The 17,638-nt window shown below is 39.6% G+C and overlaps 1 protein-coding gene across 10 annotated transcripts in view; it reads left to right on the forward strand.

Annotated features, from left to right (window-relative positions):
• ACSBG1 (acyl-CoA synthetase bubblegum family member 1) overlaps positions 1–17,638 on the forward strand; it is a 41,336-nt gene that overhangs the window by 20,846 nt on the left and 2,852 nt on the right. For 6 of the 10 annotated variants that reach the window (XM_021283331.2, XM_021283332.2, XM_065077019.1 and 3 more), the window contains 11 exons: positions 2,590–2,807; positions 3,481–3,569; positions 3,932–4,052; positions 5,154–5,234; positions 8,044–8,193; positions 10,309–10,485; positions 10,997–11,178; positions 12,191–12,424; positions 13,001–13,218; positions 15,746–15,885; positions 16,897–17,143. In XM_021283331.2, coding sequence (XP_021139006.1) covers positions 2,676–2,807; positions 3,481–3,569; positions 3,932–4,052; positions 5,154–5,234; positions 8,044–8,193; positions 10,309–10,485; positions 10,997–11,178; positions 12,191–12,424; positions 13,001–13,218; positions 15,746–15,885; positions 16,897–17,143 — 1,771 coding nt within the window. In that variant the 5' untranslated portion in view covers positions 2,590–2,675. The remainder of the gene's footprint in view (positions 1–2,589; positions 2,808–3,480; positions 3,570–3,931; positions 4,053–5,153; positions 5,235–8,043; positions 8,194–10,308; positions 10,486–10,996; positions 11,179–12,190; positions 12,425–13,000; positions 13,219–15,745; positions 15,886–16,896; positions 17,144–17,638) is intronic. The other 4 variants (XM_065077024.1, XM_065077025.1, XM_065077020.1 and 1 more) reach the window with 1 other exon arrangement.

Consider the following 17,638-nt stretch of genomic DNA (forward strand, 5'->3'; position numbering starts at 1 on the left):
GGACACACAGTTTCAAATACAGTTTTGGTTTCTGCGTATGGATATTCAGTGATTTAACTGATTATCACTCTTGTCTCTGTAAACTATTCTAGCTACTCTACATCTGCAATGAAAAGGAAATAATTATGCAACTTTTGTAATATTATTGTAGGAATGTTGCTAATATTTTCATTTCCTTTGAAAAGTGACGCTCAAGAGCATTTTTAGATTACATAGACTAGAATGTTTTATTTTAGCTCTATATGGTATGATTTTGTTTTCAGCAGAGCAGCCACCCACCTGTGCCCAGGCACACTTGCAATCCCTCCCACCTTTGTTGGTTTAGAAGCCAGAACATCACATAGAGTTTTTCATCTGCGCTTGTTGTGTCACTGCAGAAAATAAGCATCTGTGTTAATGCTGGCTTCTCTCTCTCACAGCTCTTATCTCTCATTCTTTTCACATCAGGACTGGGATTGAGTGCAGAAACACCTGTGTTGTCTTCAAATAAAACATTAGTTGGCTGCCAGTGTTTGCCCTTTGATAAAGTCTGTCTATTACCTACAATCCTTCATAGCTGCTTGTTTTCTGAACCAGATTTATGATGCCCTTCTGCCACTGATCGAAACGAAGCTCCACACCTATGTTTTGAAAATCATTATATGCAATTTACAAATGAGAAAATTAAAGCACATGGAGATTAAGCAGCTTTATTTGTATTTATTGCTGTCATTATTACTTTGTTTGTCAGGATGGTCAAGAGAACAAACACAAGACTGTGAGTCAGGAATGTGAATGGAACATAATGTGAGTCAGGAACATTAAGCCTGGATTGACACCCATCACAGCTTTGACAGCTCAGTTCAGTTTCTGCACCAGGTTTTTATCTTCTTACCTGAGAGGGGGTAGAAAGGCGAAATTATTTTTTCCACATGCTAGGATATAGCTGTGAAATCTTCAGAAACAGTTTCATGGAATACTGGCAGCAAACTAGACTGGTTTTAGTATTTTTCAGTTTAGTAGTTGTACTTTATCAGCTGATTATGAATGAGCTTTTCTCCACAGCTATGTAATAAGAAATAAGACTGTTTCTGCTGCAAGAAGAAGCAGCGTGTTTTCTTTAATGTGCAGTTGTGAGCGTACTGTAGCGGCTGTGCCGCTGGTTATGTGTGCAGGTTGCAGCCTGACCTGGGGGAGGCTGCACGGGAGTTCCAAAGCCCTCATGGATCCAGCTGTGGTTGACGTGTTCATGTATTGCCAGAAATGCTCAGAGATGTGGTTTCTGGACCTTCTGTGAAGCAACTAGAGGATGAGTATTTGAGAGGGATGCGAAGCATTTTGCACTTTTGAATAGTCCAGAACTGCTTTTTTTGGCCACTGAGGTCCCAGGAAACAGTATAGATATTAGCTGAGCTTTCTTTGCAGTTTTTGCTTTCCATAAGTCTAGTAAAAGACAATTGTGCTTATTAACTTGTGTCAGAAACTTCAAAAAGTCCTATTTTCTGTTACTCTTAACTCTCACAAATCTAAGCTCTTTGGTTTGAAATTTTCCACCAGCTCGCTGTAGAATATATTTTTTTTTTACGTTTATGCTAAAAATATTTATTTGTTCATGAAAGTAAATCTAAGGAAAAAAATGTTCTTAAAATGATCTTGTACTATTTTGTTCAGAAGTATGGGAACTAACCATTAGGTAGGGGAGTTGTGAGTGGGTTTTTTGTCTTCCTTGTGAGAATTCACCTACATTGTGCCAACTTACTAACCCCTAGATTCTCTAAGGAGCGTATTTGTACTCAGCCGGCTTCTTGCTGGGTTTGCAAGAGCCAAGTAGAATCTGAGAGACAGTCACCACTTGTGAATGCCAGGGACTGCCCCAGTCCTTGGCACCAGCGGTGAGAGCCGAGTGACATTGTTTGGGGCTTTGTGTCTGTGTCCTGTCAAAGAAGGGGAGGAAAAATACAGGGAGGAAAAAGTAGATGGCAGAAAGACAGGGTGAGAAAGGCAAGAGCAGAGGAGGTGAAGGATGATGTGGAAACAGGGCAAGACAGGAGAGAGTGGAGTGGAGTGGATATGCACACCAGAATACAGGGCAGATGACCAAGAAAAAAGTGTGGGGATTAGTGGGGAACAAGGGCAGGACAAAGCAGAATAGCTGGGTGGGGGTGAAGGAGCAAGGAAAGAGCTTGTGACAAGCAAAAGGAGCTTGGATGCTGAACAGGGACAGAGATTTTGGAGCTTTCAGGTCTCTGTAGCCTTCTGATTTGCCAGCTACTGCTCCCTTAGCGAAGGGCTAGCGGGTTGTGCGGGGCTGAGCAACGACAAACAAAATCTTTGGGAATCGGTGATGTGCCTGTAACACGCAGAAAATTGCTATAATTTTGAATGGTGGTACTTTTGTACAAGATGCAGAACAAAATGTAAGAAAGAGTTCTTTGTCTACATGGAGTTTTTGATAGTTATAAAATTGGAAAGCCCTTTTCTCAAAAAATGGGAAGTGCCAGAGTTATGGTTAGTCCTGCAGTCTTTATTCAACCCGCTCATCTTTTGGTGCACAGTCCCACGCTATTTTTCAGTGTTGGAATACCCTGATGATAATGCTTTACATTCCAGAGGCTCTGTGGACTTCCTTCGCTGATGGCAGAGTCAGACTGAGAATAGATAACTCGTGTCCGCAGACTCCCATAACAGTTCATCAGATGTTCAAGGAAAGCCTAGAAAAATATGGACCCCTTCATGCTTTGGCCAGCAAAAAGAACGGAAAGTGGGAGAAGATAACGTTTTCAGAGTACTATTGTCTTTCCAGGAAAGCAGCCAAGAGCTTCTTGAAGGTAGGTACAGGAAACTAAACCCATTCATTTGTCTCTTTTCTGTCTCCTTAAAAACAAACCAACAAACAAACCAACCCCCCAAAAAAACCACCAAAACGAACCCCAACCCCAAAAACACAGTATAAAAGTTTTTTCCCATTAACTGAAGGTCAGCAGGTCATATTCTTTATTGAAATAATAATGATGAAAATTGCTTTTGGTCAAAGAGATAACGTTGCTGTCCGGGGAACCCGACTGCAAGTGAAGAGGTGCTGCGTTACGCTCTCTCACTCAAGCATGGGTGCAAAGCCCAGCATGAAACCTTAAGATTAAAAGGAGAAAAATAGGTGAAAGCAGCACTGTCAATGAGTTGGGCAAGATAAAGACAAAAACATTCTAAATAGAGGGTGGGATTAGTACTCAATATGCTGTTGCTCATATTGAAAAGTTCTGGGGTTTGGGCCTTTCTGGACAGCAGAGCACAACCAGACCGGAGAAGGTAGTGGAAAGTTTACACAATATTGACTGCTGATAAATACTGGTTTTGTTATTGATACCAATGTAGAGATGTGGGAGGACCAAAATAATAAATAAATAAAAACTTTCCATGGTTTATATTTGTTAATGTATGTTTCATGCTATGTTTCTCTCCAGCGTGCCTGTATTGTGTAACCTTATGTTTATTATTTTTAAGCTTGGCCTTGAACGATTCCACAGTGTGGGAATCCTTGGATTTAATTCTCCAGAATGGTTCATCTCAGCCGTTGGAGCTGTTTTTGCTGGGTAAGGTTTTTTTGGTTTGGTTTTGTGGGGGATGTGTTGGTGTCTGTGCAGCTTGAACTGAAAGAGGACTTGGTTATGTTTTCAGCACTTCTGAGTTAACTCTTTTGTAGCCTCAAGTGGGTTAAAGTGCCAAATCCTTGACTATGGGAGCTTCTGCTAAATAGAGTTCAGAGATTAATTTTTGCAGTGTGCACATATCAGAGATACTCATGTACATCAGAATACTTCAAACAACCACAACAGCTGTGCTGCTGTTTACACATCTTCATACTGGTTCAGGTTTCATCTGATCTTTGACTATTCTCTTCTTTTATACTAAGTGCACGTCTATAAATATGTGTTCTTATACGTTTTTGATACAGAGGAATCGTCACAGGCATATATACAACCAATTCTCCAGAGGCCTGCCACTACATTGCTTACGACAGCAAAACCAATATCATGGTTGTGGAAAACCGGAAACAATTGGACAAGATAATGCAGGTACAAGGTGGCTGAATGGTTACTAAAAAGCCATAATTTCCCCATTTCTTGATGCTATATTGGTCCCAAATAACATATTCACTATCTGCATCATCAAATGTTTCATGGGAGTGTTCTTCTTCAGAAATCAGGTATCTGGTGTTCTCTGTGGTGTCTGTGGCTCACGTAACAATCAGACAAATCTTCCTGCAGTGTCATTGAGTAAATCACAGGCTATGCTGTCACAAACATGGGCAGAAGCATATAAATTGAAGAACTTGAGGGATTTGATTCATATATGTTTCTATGTAAAAAAGAAAAGACAGCTGTGGCAAACACTGCTTTATCCAGCTGAAGGATTTTTGAAACTTTTTTTTTCTGGCAGAACCCAAGGCTGAAATAATAACATTTCAATTGTTATCCTTCTGATAATATTTCCATAATGGCCACCATCAAGCCACTGCTTTTGTATTAGCGCAGATTGATCCAGTCAGTTCAGAATGTGATTAATTCAAAGGCATCTGTGAGGCACATGGTCCCACAAAGTTCAGTGAGACGAATGCTCCCTGCAGGCCACGCAAAACAGAGCAAGAGCTACTGAAAGCAGCAGCCGTTGCGGTCTGCCTGTAAGCCTGCAGCTTGATATTTGTATTTATGCTTAAATGTGCATAATGGCTTCCTTTTCTTTAAGAAGGTCGAACTATTTTTTTTCTTCCGTTAGCAGTTTAACAGCTTCTGCTGAGGATTTTGGTAAATTTTGGATTTTATTGGTAACCACAGCAGCCAGGGGCAGCTTCTAGCTTGACCCAGACTGTTCCTTGCTGTGCTCTTTGGTGCATGATGAGAAAGGATGCTGAGAAGCCATTTCTGATTTATTCTTTTTCTAAATCTTCTGACTGAAAATAGATAGAGCAGACTGTGTAGTGTCTTATTTTTTTCCCTTCCCCTCCGCCTTGTTGAGCCAGTTGGTTGTGAGTTTAGAGGAGAATATTTGAGGATGGAGGGAAACAGGAGGTTTCTTGTGACTGTCAAGCCATTACAATTTTGGCAGTATTGTAGTGGAAAAACCCCCCTACAAGATATGAATAATAAATAATAAATTTGTTTTAAAAAATCCCACAGATCTGGAGTCGATTGCCACAGTTGAAAGCCGTTGTGCTCTACAAGGATTCCGTTCCAGAGAGACATCCAAATTTGTATACGGTATGTGAGTGCTAGAATTGAGTTATATAATTCATGGGATATTGTTTATTTGATAAATTTCTAGTATGTTTAATCTGTGAAATGTCTACCCTTTAGAATGTATGTCTGTGGTCCAGCAAACACATTCAAAAGCTTAATCAGCTTTTTCTGTTTAATTTACCTGTACCTTCAGGTTGGTATTTGGCATTTAAAATTAGAGCTACCTGGCTTAACTGTTTTTCTTACGTCTTCCTGGGTTTTTACTTGTCTGGATTAGCCCTACAGGCTTCAGGTGGGAATGTGGACTCATGAAGCATTAAAAATAAAGGTTGTCCACTGCTGCTAGTGAAACCTGAATTGTGGTCAGTTACCCTGAATCCAAGAACATGAAAATGCTTGTACTTTTACAGAAGGTGATAGTTGCGTTTTGTTTGCACTGAATATTTCTGGTGGTAGGCAACAAGTGAAGAGAAATAACTATGGGGCACATTTTCTTAATGTATGTAGGATCTTTGTATCACATGGTAAAAATAAAGCAGAAAAAAAGGACAGCCAGAATCCGAGATTCTGAATGGTAGAGTTCCAGCCTTTAATTAAAGTGATATGAGGACTTTAAGCAGAACGTATTTTTTGTAAACATGTAATTCCAATATACATTGAAAATAGAATTGAAAATAGTGAAGTAATAGGAGTGAAAAAGTCAACATTTTAAGTGGGCTACAGCTTATGAGATTCTGGGCTGAAAAACTTCAGCTGGAGAAAAAAAGATTAATGAAGAGGGAACAGTGCAGAAGTATTTTTAAATATTTGCAATTTTGAAAATCTGAGGGGTCATTAGGTGCATCAGAAAAAATCTTCTGCACGTTTTTTAATAATAATCCTCTTTTGCTATGTTGAATAGCAAATAACTGTTAATAATTAACAGTTACTGTACAATATTGTATGTACTAGTGTAGAGCATGCCTTGCATCTCTGCACAGTAAAAAAAAATACAAAGATGATCTTACTATTTATATTTCTTAGTAGAAGGAATAAGTGCTAGCAATTAATTCTGGATCAACATTCAGTTGCTGAAACCTAGATACCTGAGAACTGATAGATTTGAAAATGCCCCTGTTCAGGTGTCATGTTGGACATGTCTTCTCAATGGAGAAGGGCAGCTGTGAGTGTCTGACGGTGGCCAGAGTTTAGGTCCTCTAAAGGATAAATCAGAGAACAAATCACCAAAGACAGAAATGATTGTTTATTGGGTTTGATGTAAAGCAAACTACCGGAACCACATGGCATTTGATAAAAGGGATTTGTGCTGCAAGTTGACAGCTAATGTGTAATGAGCAATTGCAGAGCCCTTGTTCCCTGATCAGTGCGTTTCCAGAAGGCAAATGCAAAGTCTGTAGGGTGTGTGACTGTTTGTACCTTTGACACTCCCTGGAATGGGAACGCTGTCTGTTGCAGGTCCTGTTCAGTAAACAAAGCCAAGGCAACAAATTCACAGTGATTAACGCATTCTGGTATGAGAGGACAGTAAGGTCAGGAAAACAGAAACAACTGCTAAGTCACTAAGAAACAACTGCATCCTTGACACCTCCGGATTTCCAGGAGCTAGTGAAATCAATGCAGCCACATTCTGTGGGAAGGGATAGGATGGGACAGGTCCTCTGCTGCTGACAGGGCTGTGCATCGTACCACCTCTCTTTTCAGGGATGACATTTGTTGGAAGAAAGTATAAAACTGATGATTGGTAATTAGAAGAGTCCTTAGGACAGCCTTGCCACTTAAGAAAAGGAAGTCTAGGTGCCACAGCAGCTGACTGTTGGAACCTTGGTAGCATGCTGGCATTGGCAAAGGTCTGAAGGAAACAAGAAGCTCCTCAAGCACAGGCTCTCATTTTTTACCTCTGCTGTCCTTCACGTCATCGCCTTTACTGCAGTGTGGTCCTAGATAGGGCTCCAAGAAATTGTGGAAGAATGGAGGTGCTGCATCATGCATTTGAGTCACACAGTTCGGTAGCAAAGTCTGAATCATCTGATTCCAATGGGAAACAGACAGTCTGGTTATTGACTTTCTTAAAAAACGTTGTTATACCCTGGTTTTCAGCTTTGAAATCAATGGTGCATGCAGCAGCACATCACGTGCATGTAATAGAAGTATTTGGGAGAACCAATATAACACAGAGGATCAGGTTCAGCATTCTCCTGGGCCGATTTATGCTGCACAGAAGTCCAACATCCTAAGAAGTTCAGCTCATTTTAGATTGAGCCAAATTTGAATGGAAGTTGCGACCAGCATCACATGCTCAGTTTGCTATAAAATGGCAGATAATTTGGGTAAACATTCACACATGTAGATGATGATGCTTTTGCACAGAAGTTTTCATCCAATTGCTTTATATTGGGATTTAATGGAGGACAAGGAATTATAGATGGAAAGTCACAAGTGTACTCTTACTTAAAAATGATATATCCAGATTCTTTCAAATAAGACTTGAAATCATTCCAACAGCAAGAGGGAGTAACAGAATTTTATCCCCTATGACTTGTCCATAAAATCCATCTTGGAGTAGGAATAGTGTTATATTACCATTCCCTTCTTAGACACTGAAAAGTCTTGTGGCAGCACAATTTGAGGTAGTCTATTTGCAATTTGCATATAAAGTTTTACACTAGCCTTATATTTCTTACATAGGCAAGACCTGGGGAAGCTTGTCTTGGAAACATGTTCAGAGCAAGGCACTGATGTTTTCTGCCATCTTTGAGACTGATAAGTTGCTGCATCTTTCCCATACTTTGGAAACCATTTGATATCCTGTATTTTCTGTTACATATTCTAGATGGAAGAGTTTCTGGAGCTGGGAGATGACGTGTCTGATACTACTTTGGATGATATTATTAACTCTCAAAAGCCAAATCAATGCTGTGTACTAATATACACATCCGGAACAACAGGGAAGCCGAAAGGAGCCATGCTGAGTCACGACAATGTATGTATTTCAGGCTCTTCCTTTAGCATAAAAATAGAAAAGTAGGAAGATATTTATTCCCTTGTTTTGAAATGACTGGTACATGTTAGAATCTTGAAATCCTTTTGCTTTTGCAACGTAGGGTACTACAGAGCAATATTCAGAACGTGATTGGCTATGTCTGATAAAGTAGAAGCATAGTAAAGATGAAACTTCATTCAAACTAGCACTTCACAAAGTTGAACAGTTTGTTAGAGATATTCACTGGGTTTTTTTTGTGAGATATAATGCATATATTTATAAATCATTATTCACAGATTGCCAAAAAATCTCTCAGGTGGTGTCACAGATCATCTTAAATACATTATAAACATCAGTCAGCCACTATCAAAACAGTGTGATAAACTGCTTTTGTAAAGTTGATTAAAATTGGAGGTGGATGTGTGTGGTTTTTACTTTGGCATTGTTATATTCCTAGACTTGGGTTTCTACATCTGTCACTGGAGGACAATACAACTCTAGTGCAAAGTCTGGGCACTTAAAATAGCCCTACCTGTATTGTTGCTAAGATGAAATTTTTCAGTGATAGAGGAAAGCAAAGTCATTTGCAGAAAGGATTGGCTTCAGAGGTCTGCTAGCAAAGATTTGAACTGCAGGGGTTTTGTTTTTTTTTAATATATATATATATCTTTTCTTAAGGTGCCTGAGTGGGAAGTGGTAGGGAGCCTTTCTGAACACACAGTCTGTGAAAGGGCTGGTCTAAGTTATGGCCTCTCCTCTTAAAATAATGCAGAAACTGTTGAGAACAAGCACACTGTGGGGAGCAGGAGATCAGCACAGGAGTATCTGGAAGCAGAACACAGTGGACTTGATAGACAAAAAGAGTGATCTGACATTGCAGCTGGTGTCACTTCCATGTTAGCTGCCAAACTATTTCTGGCTGCTGATCACTAACGGTCTATTTTTATGTTGACGAACAGTGGAAAACATGCCTTGTCTGTAACTGCGCTGCTGCCTTCTTTAGTCAAAAGATGTTTCCCACAGTCTGTACAAAACCAGTGCTGAGTCAGTCATATGTGCACCCACACAAATGTGCAGTGAGTGTGCCTGCACGCTGCCAGGCTTTGGAGGGGAAGGAATCAATAAGCAATACAGGTGCAGCTCAAAGTCATCCCGTTCTGCCAGCCGTGTGAGTCTTCCACAGCCACTTGTCCAGTGCTGCCATCTCAACTGGAAGTGTCCTGCTCTGACAGCATGCTGCTCCTTACAAACCTCTCCTGAGAACCTGTATTTCCTTAGACCAAATGTACGCTTGTACCTTATAATTTATTACAAAGAAAAGGAGCTGGCAGGAACATAATGTGATAACAGGTATTGCATGTGATGTGTATCTCTCCCCTGATATCTTGAATAATCTCACTTCTGTCTCCTGCCCTACCTGTTTTAGATTACAAACTCCTTTGAGAAAGAGCTGCACATGTTTTAATCATAATCCTCTTTTGCTATGTTGAATAGCAAGTAACTGTTAATTATTAACAGTTACTGTACAATATTGTACTTACTGGTGTAGCGTATGCCTTGCATGTGTATCTTTTGCCCCCACTCATACCATTATATATATACTTGTGGGTCTTCCACATAGTATATTCTGATAATGAAGACATGCATATTTAGCATTCTTAAACTGCATCTTCTAAGGCAAGGTGGGAATTAGGAAGAAGGAGGGGAATCATCATACAGTTTCACTAAGAAATCAAGCAGCACATCTTCAAAAATATTCACATGTGCAGTGCCACTCATGAAGAAAGGGGAAAGGGTGTGGGGAGAGTCACTTGTGAACCACTGGAAATATCCCAGAGGCTTCCAGAGGAGCAGAACACACCTATGATCTTCCTCATTAGTGCTCAGCCAGGTGATCTGCAAGTTCTATGTTGCTGCTAAGTACATCTTGCTTGTGATAGAGTTCCACAGAGAACTGACAGTCTGGTGTGTTGTCAGAGGTTGCAATGTCTTCAGCAGTTTTCGTGAGCACAGATTCTTCATGGTTACACTAGCATAGCATGAGGATCCTTAGTTTGTGTTGAAAGAAAATTAAAAAAAATTCATACCTAATGTGTTTTATATTTATTTAAACAGATAACTTGGACATCAGCACATTGCAGCAGAGCAGGAGATATGCAACCTGCAGAAGTCCAGCAGGAGTCTATAGTCAGTTATCTCCCGCTCAGCCACATAGCTGCGCAGATATATGACCTGTGGACTGGAATCAAATGGGGAGAGCAAGTTTACTTTGCTGAGCCAGATGCTTTGAAGGTATCTGTCTTTTATTGCACCTAATTAAGCTTGCACTTCTTCCTATTAGAAAACATCCCAAGGAGAGAGTATGACCTTTGAAGAGGAACAGAAGATGAAAATTGAGACTCAGTTATTTTAAGAATTATGGAAAAACAAAATCCATCAGACTGGTTGATCCAGTGCTCTATACTCCAATTAAAATGTATAATCAGACCCATAAGCTTCTATTAAGGCAGAAGAATATGCATCTAAAGCAAAAGAAGTATAAGCAATTTTTGAAGGAAAGGGAGGCAGAAGGACCTAAACTACCTGCGTGCTTTCTTTTGTGTATACCTAACTCCCCTGATGTGTCAGAGTCGACACGTTAGTCTGACAGAAGTAGGTTCATTACTCCTTTTTTATATCCTACATGTTTAGTGATGTTCTACATGTTAGCACTGCAAGGTGCAGACTGCATGCAGCACCAAACCTTTTTATCGCTGCTGTGGACCTTTTGCAATGTTTTGAAATGATTTAATGGATTTAACAGGGCAGCTTGGTCAACACACTGAAAGAAGTGCAGCCAACGTCTCACATGGGAGTTCCCCGTGTGTGGGAGAAAATCATGGAGAAATTAAAGGATGCTTTTGCTCAGTCAGGATTTATGAAGAAGAGAATGCTCTCATGGGCCATGTCGCTTAGCTTAGAGAGGAACCTAAACTGCTCAAGCAGGTATGTATTATAATGAATGAGATTTCCGTCAGCCTGAAAGTAGCTATCTGCTTGTTATAATCTGTGAAGCATCAGTGAGACTTTAAGTGTAAATGGGTAAAATTTGGCCTGCCAACACAGCAAATGCAGGGGCATAGTTATCAATTACAGTAGGCTGATCGTAAACACGGGCGACTGTTAAAAGTGTCCCTCTGTCCTCGCTGAGAATGTACTTCCACTAACACATCCCCCAGCTCTGTGTCTTCTGTGAATTTTCAGCTGGGAGCGTTTCCTGATGCAGCGCACCATGTGACTGTGCAAGTGTTAGTTACTAGTGTGAGGAAAGGGCAGGAATTTGCAGGAGGTGTATGAGAGGGGGAAAATTTGGGGGGACAGCCCAGACAGATTGGCTCGTGACAGTTTGGGATGTGCACCGTGTGAGTAAGGACATCTTATCTTCACACAGAAACTCAGGGACAGCCTCTGTGAATTCCCTGAGCTCTGTTCTGAATAACATTGGTGTTTTACTCCATAAGATTGTTCAAATAAAGAATGTTGTAAAAATTTGAATATTAACTTAATTCACAATTTTTTCCTGTGCCAAAGTTCTTTAAAGCGTGTCACACAATGAAGTGAGGAATTGCTCACAGAAAATGGTATTCCACAAGATCATGCAGTGATGCTGCTTTGCTTATGTGATCATTCAGCTCCTAAGGTCCTGCAAATTTCAGATTTTAGTGGTGGAGGTTCTCAGAGGCACATTTAGCTGGAAGAATCAGGAATACAAGAGCTTGGTTTTGCACAATACATTTTGATAGATTCTTTATGTATTTGCAGTATTCAGATACCTCAAGAGTTAGAGTTCACTAGCAATGAAAGACACTGACCCTGTTCAAACTGACGTAACTTTTTTCAACACCTAAACCCAAATGGCAAATATATGTCTAAACAAAATTTGTGTCTGGTTTTGTTCTGGACATTTCATAGGTTGCTCTGACTTCCTGTGTCCTGTTCTTGTGTGTTTTGTACTCAGCAGTGATTTAAAGCAGCTCTGGGCAAGGTTAGCAGACTACCTCGTGCTTGCAAAAATACGCAACGCACTGGGTTTTTCTTCCTGTCAGAAGCACTTTTGTGGTGCTGCTCCTCTCCACACAGAAACCCTGTATTTCTTCTTGGGTCTGAACATCACCCTGTACGAGGCCTATGGGATGAGTGAGACTACAGGCCCACATTGCCTATCTGGGCCTTACGTGTACAGGCAGCACAGGTAATTTTACTTTTTTCTTTTTTTAATAGAATATGTTTGTTATATCTCTGAGAAGATTATTTACTAAGTTCAGCAAGATCTTGTTGTTTATTTTATTTTCTCTCAATGCGTTTCCACTCTGTTGTGACTTTTGGAGGCAAAATAACTTCCAGGTCAGCGGCTGAACCCATCGCCTCCATAGCATACCACACCAAGAGCCCTTTATAGTAATCTACAGCATTACATGCAGAACACAGTTCCTAAATCTGATGTACATCCTAGCCCTGGCCCAGGGTAGGATAATTTTCAAATGCAAGACCTCAAATATAAAAGTGTTTTTATGCCTGAAGATACAGAGAGGAAAAACAAAACAAAAACCAGAAAGCACAGGGCAAGAGCCCGAAAGTGCTTATATACTCCTAACATATCTGCCCTAGTGAATTAATGTTCCATAGTTTCCAAGCAGTTACAGCAAGGTGTTACTTACAGTCACTAATATTTTCATAGCTTCAGGGATTTGGAATATTAGATGTCTTCTCAGTATTGTGTGTAATGTTTCTGTGCTCCTTGGGGTTTTTTTCTGCTCTTCTCCGGTAGCTGTGGTAAACCAACACCTGGCTGCAAAGTCAAATTGGTGGATGAAGATCCAGAAGGCAATGGAGAAATCTGTTTCTGGGGAAGGACTGTTTTCATGGGTTATTTAAATATGGAAGACAAAACAAAAGAAGCTTTTGATGAGGATGGGTGGCTGCGTTCTGGAGATTTAGGAAAACTAGACAAGGATGGCTTTCTCTATGTCACTGGAAGAATTAAAGGTAATAAGCAAAATCTTGCTCTGTGTTGATGGTAACAGTTCACTGTTCAGTCACATGTCAGATGTGCCACACCTAATTAAGTGTCTTTCCTCTGATGCCAGCAGTGTTGATCTAATAGGAATGTAAACCAGACTTTTCTATGAGGAAGCAATGGTGTGCCATGTTCAGGAAAGGTTTCCCGCTAGTCTCTAGTAGGTGGAGAGGAGTCAATCAGGCTTTTTGTCTCCCGGGCCTCTATTCAGTATTCATTACAATTATTAATATAAAGTAACAGCACAGGTTTAATATGCTTTCTTTGATTCTAATGATCCATTAAGCTGTGCAGTTTCTCTTTGAATCTTGCTAAATCGTCTTAATTGCACTTCAGAATGTTTAGACACTGACAACCCTTTATTATATAGAAGTTGTTGCTGTAGGTCAGAGCTGGGTTCCTCTCATGCCTTAGGTGGTGTGTTTGGTAAGACTAGTGTTGAGGCTCGAGAGCAGAAGGGCGAGTTAAAGCTAAAGCAGTGAACCTACATATTATACAAGTAGAGCACACAGCTTGAAGTCTCCTGTGAATAGGACTAGTCACTTGCTTAATTTTCACAAGACATATTCAGTGAGTGGGATTGGTCACAGTCAAGATGTAACTGAAGAGTATTTGAAAACTGAGTAGCTGTCATGGAATACATGGCAAATCACCAGGGAGAGTAACACGGATGAATGAATTCGTCATAGGATGACAGTGTCCTGTTAGGAATCGGGACTTAAGTAGATACCATTAATAGCCTGCACCAAGTGCAGCTGTTTGGATTTTTAACTTGCTTTCTTGTTGGATTCATTTTCCTTTAGTGTAGCTGTTAGCAACTCCTAGTCATGTTGTGTCATAACTTTTGTATTTCACTTACATCTTCCTTGATTGCTGAACTAATAACAGTTGCTCTAAATTACAGGACAGGTAGACTATCTGGGATAAAATAACTGTCTGTCTAGTTTGACTAGAGTTTTAAATCCAAGTCCAAACAAGGTAAAAGCTAATAGAAAGCAGTAAAGATGCTTTTCTTCTAATGGCTGAAACAGGACTTCTTTTTGGTCTGTGGGTCATAAGAGTTTTAGGAAGCACAAAAATGTGGCTAGAGAAGTCTGTACAGGGGAAGTATCTATAGAGGTGTGGAAAATGTCGTTATAATTATTACAGTTGTCTGGATCAGCTGGGAAAAAGCTGACAGACAATGAAGAAACAAGGGCCAGAGAGACTGGTCGAGGATCTAAGACAAAGACAGGACTAAGGCAAAGGGAGCAGGGAGTGAAAGGAAAAAACAAAGGAAAAAATAGTTTGGATACACCACTCATTTTGATACGTATCTGTGATTTGACGGAAGTTTCTTATTCTATAAACGCTACTTGTGCTTCCTCAAATGTCTGCAGTGTGGGGACCAGGGAGAGAAGTAAGTTTCATAATTAGGAGATCAATGTATATTCCACGCCAGAAGGCTGAGTATAGACTGGAAGTTACTTCTCATTGTAGTTCTCATGGAGCAGTATAGATGGCATATAGTATAGTTTAGTATACTGTAATACAGTATAGTATATAGGATTGATAAGACCCAAACCTGTGACTGCAGGAAGGTGCTATATTCCCTGATTGCCTCAAATCTTCAAGTTTATTGCTGACAGGGAATGAGGTACCAGCCCCATCCCTAATACAGTCAGCTGCATTATCACACAAAGGACTGGTATATCGTTTGTCTGCATTATTTATTGGAGCACGTTCTGAAAAGCCAGAAAGACTGATTTTTCAGGACAGCGAGAAGTCACTGGTGTAATAAAAGCAGAGAGCTGGAATTTACTTAAATAATACTCAAATTTGTAATAACACCGATATATATATGTATTATAATTCAGAACGAATGCATTCAAATAAAAGGCACATTCCTTAATCAATAGAATAAGGTTTCAATACCATTTTTACGAACCTTAAAAATATTAAGGTTTCAGTGTGTTATTATATTCCTCTCTTCACCTGCAAAACTCCTCTCTTGAGATCTTGTCTTCTCCCTCCTCACTCTCCTCTCTCACTTCTTGCCGTGTTGCTTTTATGGAGCTTTTCCAGCTCCTTTTTGTCTGACCCCTCTTGGTGGCTTTAAGAATTAATCATGAGTTTAAGCGTGAAGTTGGTGAGACAGCAACAGTAAAATGGAGAGTGAATCCTGTGCTAATTGGGAAGAGATGATTGCTCACAGAAAAATTCCACGTTATGCAACAGTGCCTGGAGAATAAATACCTAACCTGTTACTGGGTGATGTAAAAATTACCTGGAGCAAATATGTTGTACTGAGAGAGAATTGAGAACTTGAGCACATATTTGAAAAATACTAGCTTTTTTTTTTAAAGAAAATTAATTAATAGACTTTGCTCTCTTTGAAAACTTCATCTCTGACAAACATCTCTCTGATTAAGAATAAGAAAAGTGGGTTGTTCCAGACATTAACCTGACCTTCAGAATTTATTTGAATTCAACTAATAGCCTTTCTTTTTTACCTAGATTTGATTATTACAGCTGGAGGTGAAAACGTGCCTCCAATTCCAATTGAAGATGCTGTTAAAAAAGAACTCCCCATTGTTAGTAATGCTATGGTGATTGGAGATAAAAAGAAGTTTTTGTCGATGTTGCTGACACTAAAGGTACACCAGTTTTAATACCGATTTCAGTGAAATTATACACCTGCACCTAACAAAACAAGCAGAATTTTGAACTGTTTGTAAAAAGACTCAAAATTAGTTAGGAGGATGTTAGTGAAAATAAAAATGTATAGCAGCTACAAACCACATCCTCATGGTCTAAACTTCTGGTTAGATTATCTGCTAAACATCTACATGTTTACTGCTGTTTCTCCTATGCATAAAAGACACTTTTTATTTAAATGCAAAATTTTAACTAAGAAAAGTTGAAAGAATGAGGAGCCTGTGTAACTGAGCACAGTAATAGCTTTTATTCTTACAGATGAGCAAAGCCAGCAAACGTTTCTGTTATGGGCAAAACCGGTTCCTAAAAGAAACTTTTTGACAGAAATGGACTTTCCAACAGAAACATTTCTCTACAAATTTTTTTGTATAACACGAGGAGGATGACTGTAGAACAAAATAATTAATAGTTTTGCTGTAATATATGCTTCAATTGAGACATCACTTCTTTCTACAACATTTGCACTTTATTCTGTGTATGCACATAGGGAACGAGCCTTCAGCTTTTCTCATGTTTGCCAATGATACTCCCTATCTACAGGTACAATAGAAATACTAATTTAAGAAGTCTGATTTCAAAGAATGCTTCTATCTCAAGCTGTTTACATTACACCACAGTAATTCAATCTAATGATGACCTAAACGCTCTCCTATAATGAAGTAATTTGGAAAATATAGTAGAAATTCAAGGTCTATAGATAGACTTTATTGCCTAATTCATGGACAGGTTTTAAGTCTGTTCATGTCATCTGCATATAAGCCAGAAATATTTGTGTTTGGTAGCCAAGTGGAAAGAAAAACACTGTTCCTGCTTTTTAATGCTCACAGAATGTTTGGGTGTTGATGCTGAGCTTCCTTCATCCTCACTAGTCGGGGAGGACCTGATCAGAGGAAACATGTAGTGCCATGTAAGAGTGAACATTTAATGATTCACTTGATTTGGTATTTTAGAGCGTGCTGGACCCAGATACGTCTGATCCCACTGACGTTCTCACTGAGCAAGCCAGGGACTTCTGCCAGAAGACTGGCAGCAAAGCCACTAAAGTATCCGAGATTGTAGCTACAAGAGACCAGGCAATCTACCAGGCCATTCAGGAGGGAATCGACAGAGTCAACAGGAACGCTACTAATAGAGTTCACTGTATTCAAAAATGGATAGTCCTGCCAAGGGATTTTTCCATTTCTGGGGGAGAACTAGGTAAGATTTACTGGTTTCCGTTGAGGTATGTGCACAGGAAAGAGGCTGCTGATCTAAGAATATTCAAATACGGTTTTGTATGCCAAATTCTGGGTACAGCCCCTAGAGGGAAAGGCAAAACCATTATGCAGCATGTGTTCGAGAAGACAAAAACTGGAGGTTTTGCTGTGTACGTGTGCATCAGTCTATGCTCATTTACAAGTACATCTCTATACTTACATTTCAGATTGCTTTGGTCAATTAAACAATCAATTCTGGTTAATTCCTTGTGCATTACAATATTAATAACATCTAGTAATAATACTGAAAATGTCTTGTTTGTTTAAAAAAAAAAAGAGAGGAGCAAGACAGTGAAAATCTGACATCAGAGCCCCCAGGGCATTACCAGACTCTTTGAATTAACTGGGAGATGTTTAAAAGCTTTCAAAAACATCATCCTTTAAACTATTTTAAATGAAAATAGTAGCGAGTCATCACCCTCTTATCTGCAGCACC

Source organism: Columba livia, chromosome 11 (assembly GCF_036013475.1).
Source record: "Columba livia isolate bColLiv1 breed racing homer chromosome 11, bColLiv1.pat.W.v2, whole genome shotgun sequence".
NCBI lineage: Eukaryota > Metazoa > Chordata > Aves > Columbiformes > Columbidae > Columba > Columba livia.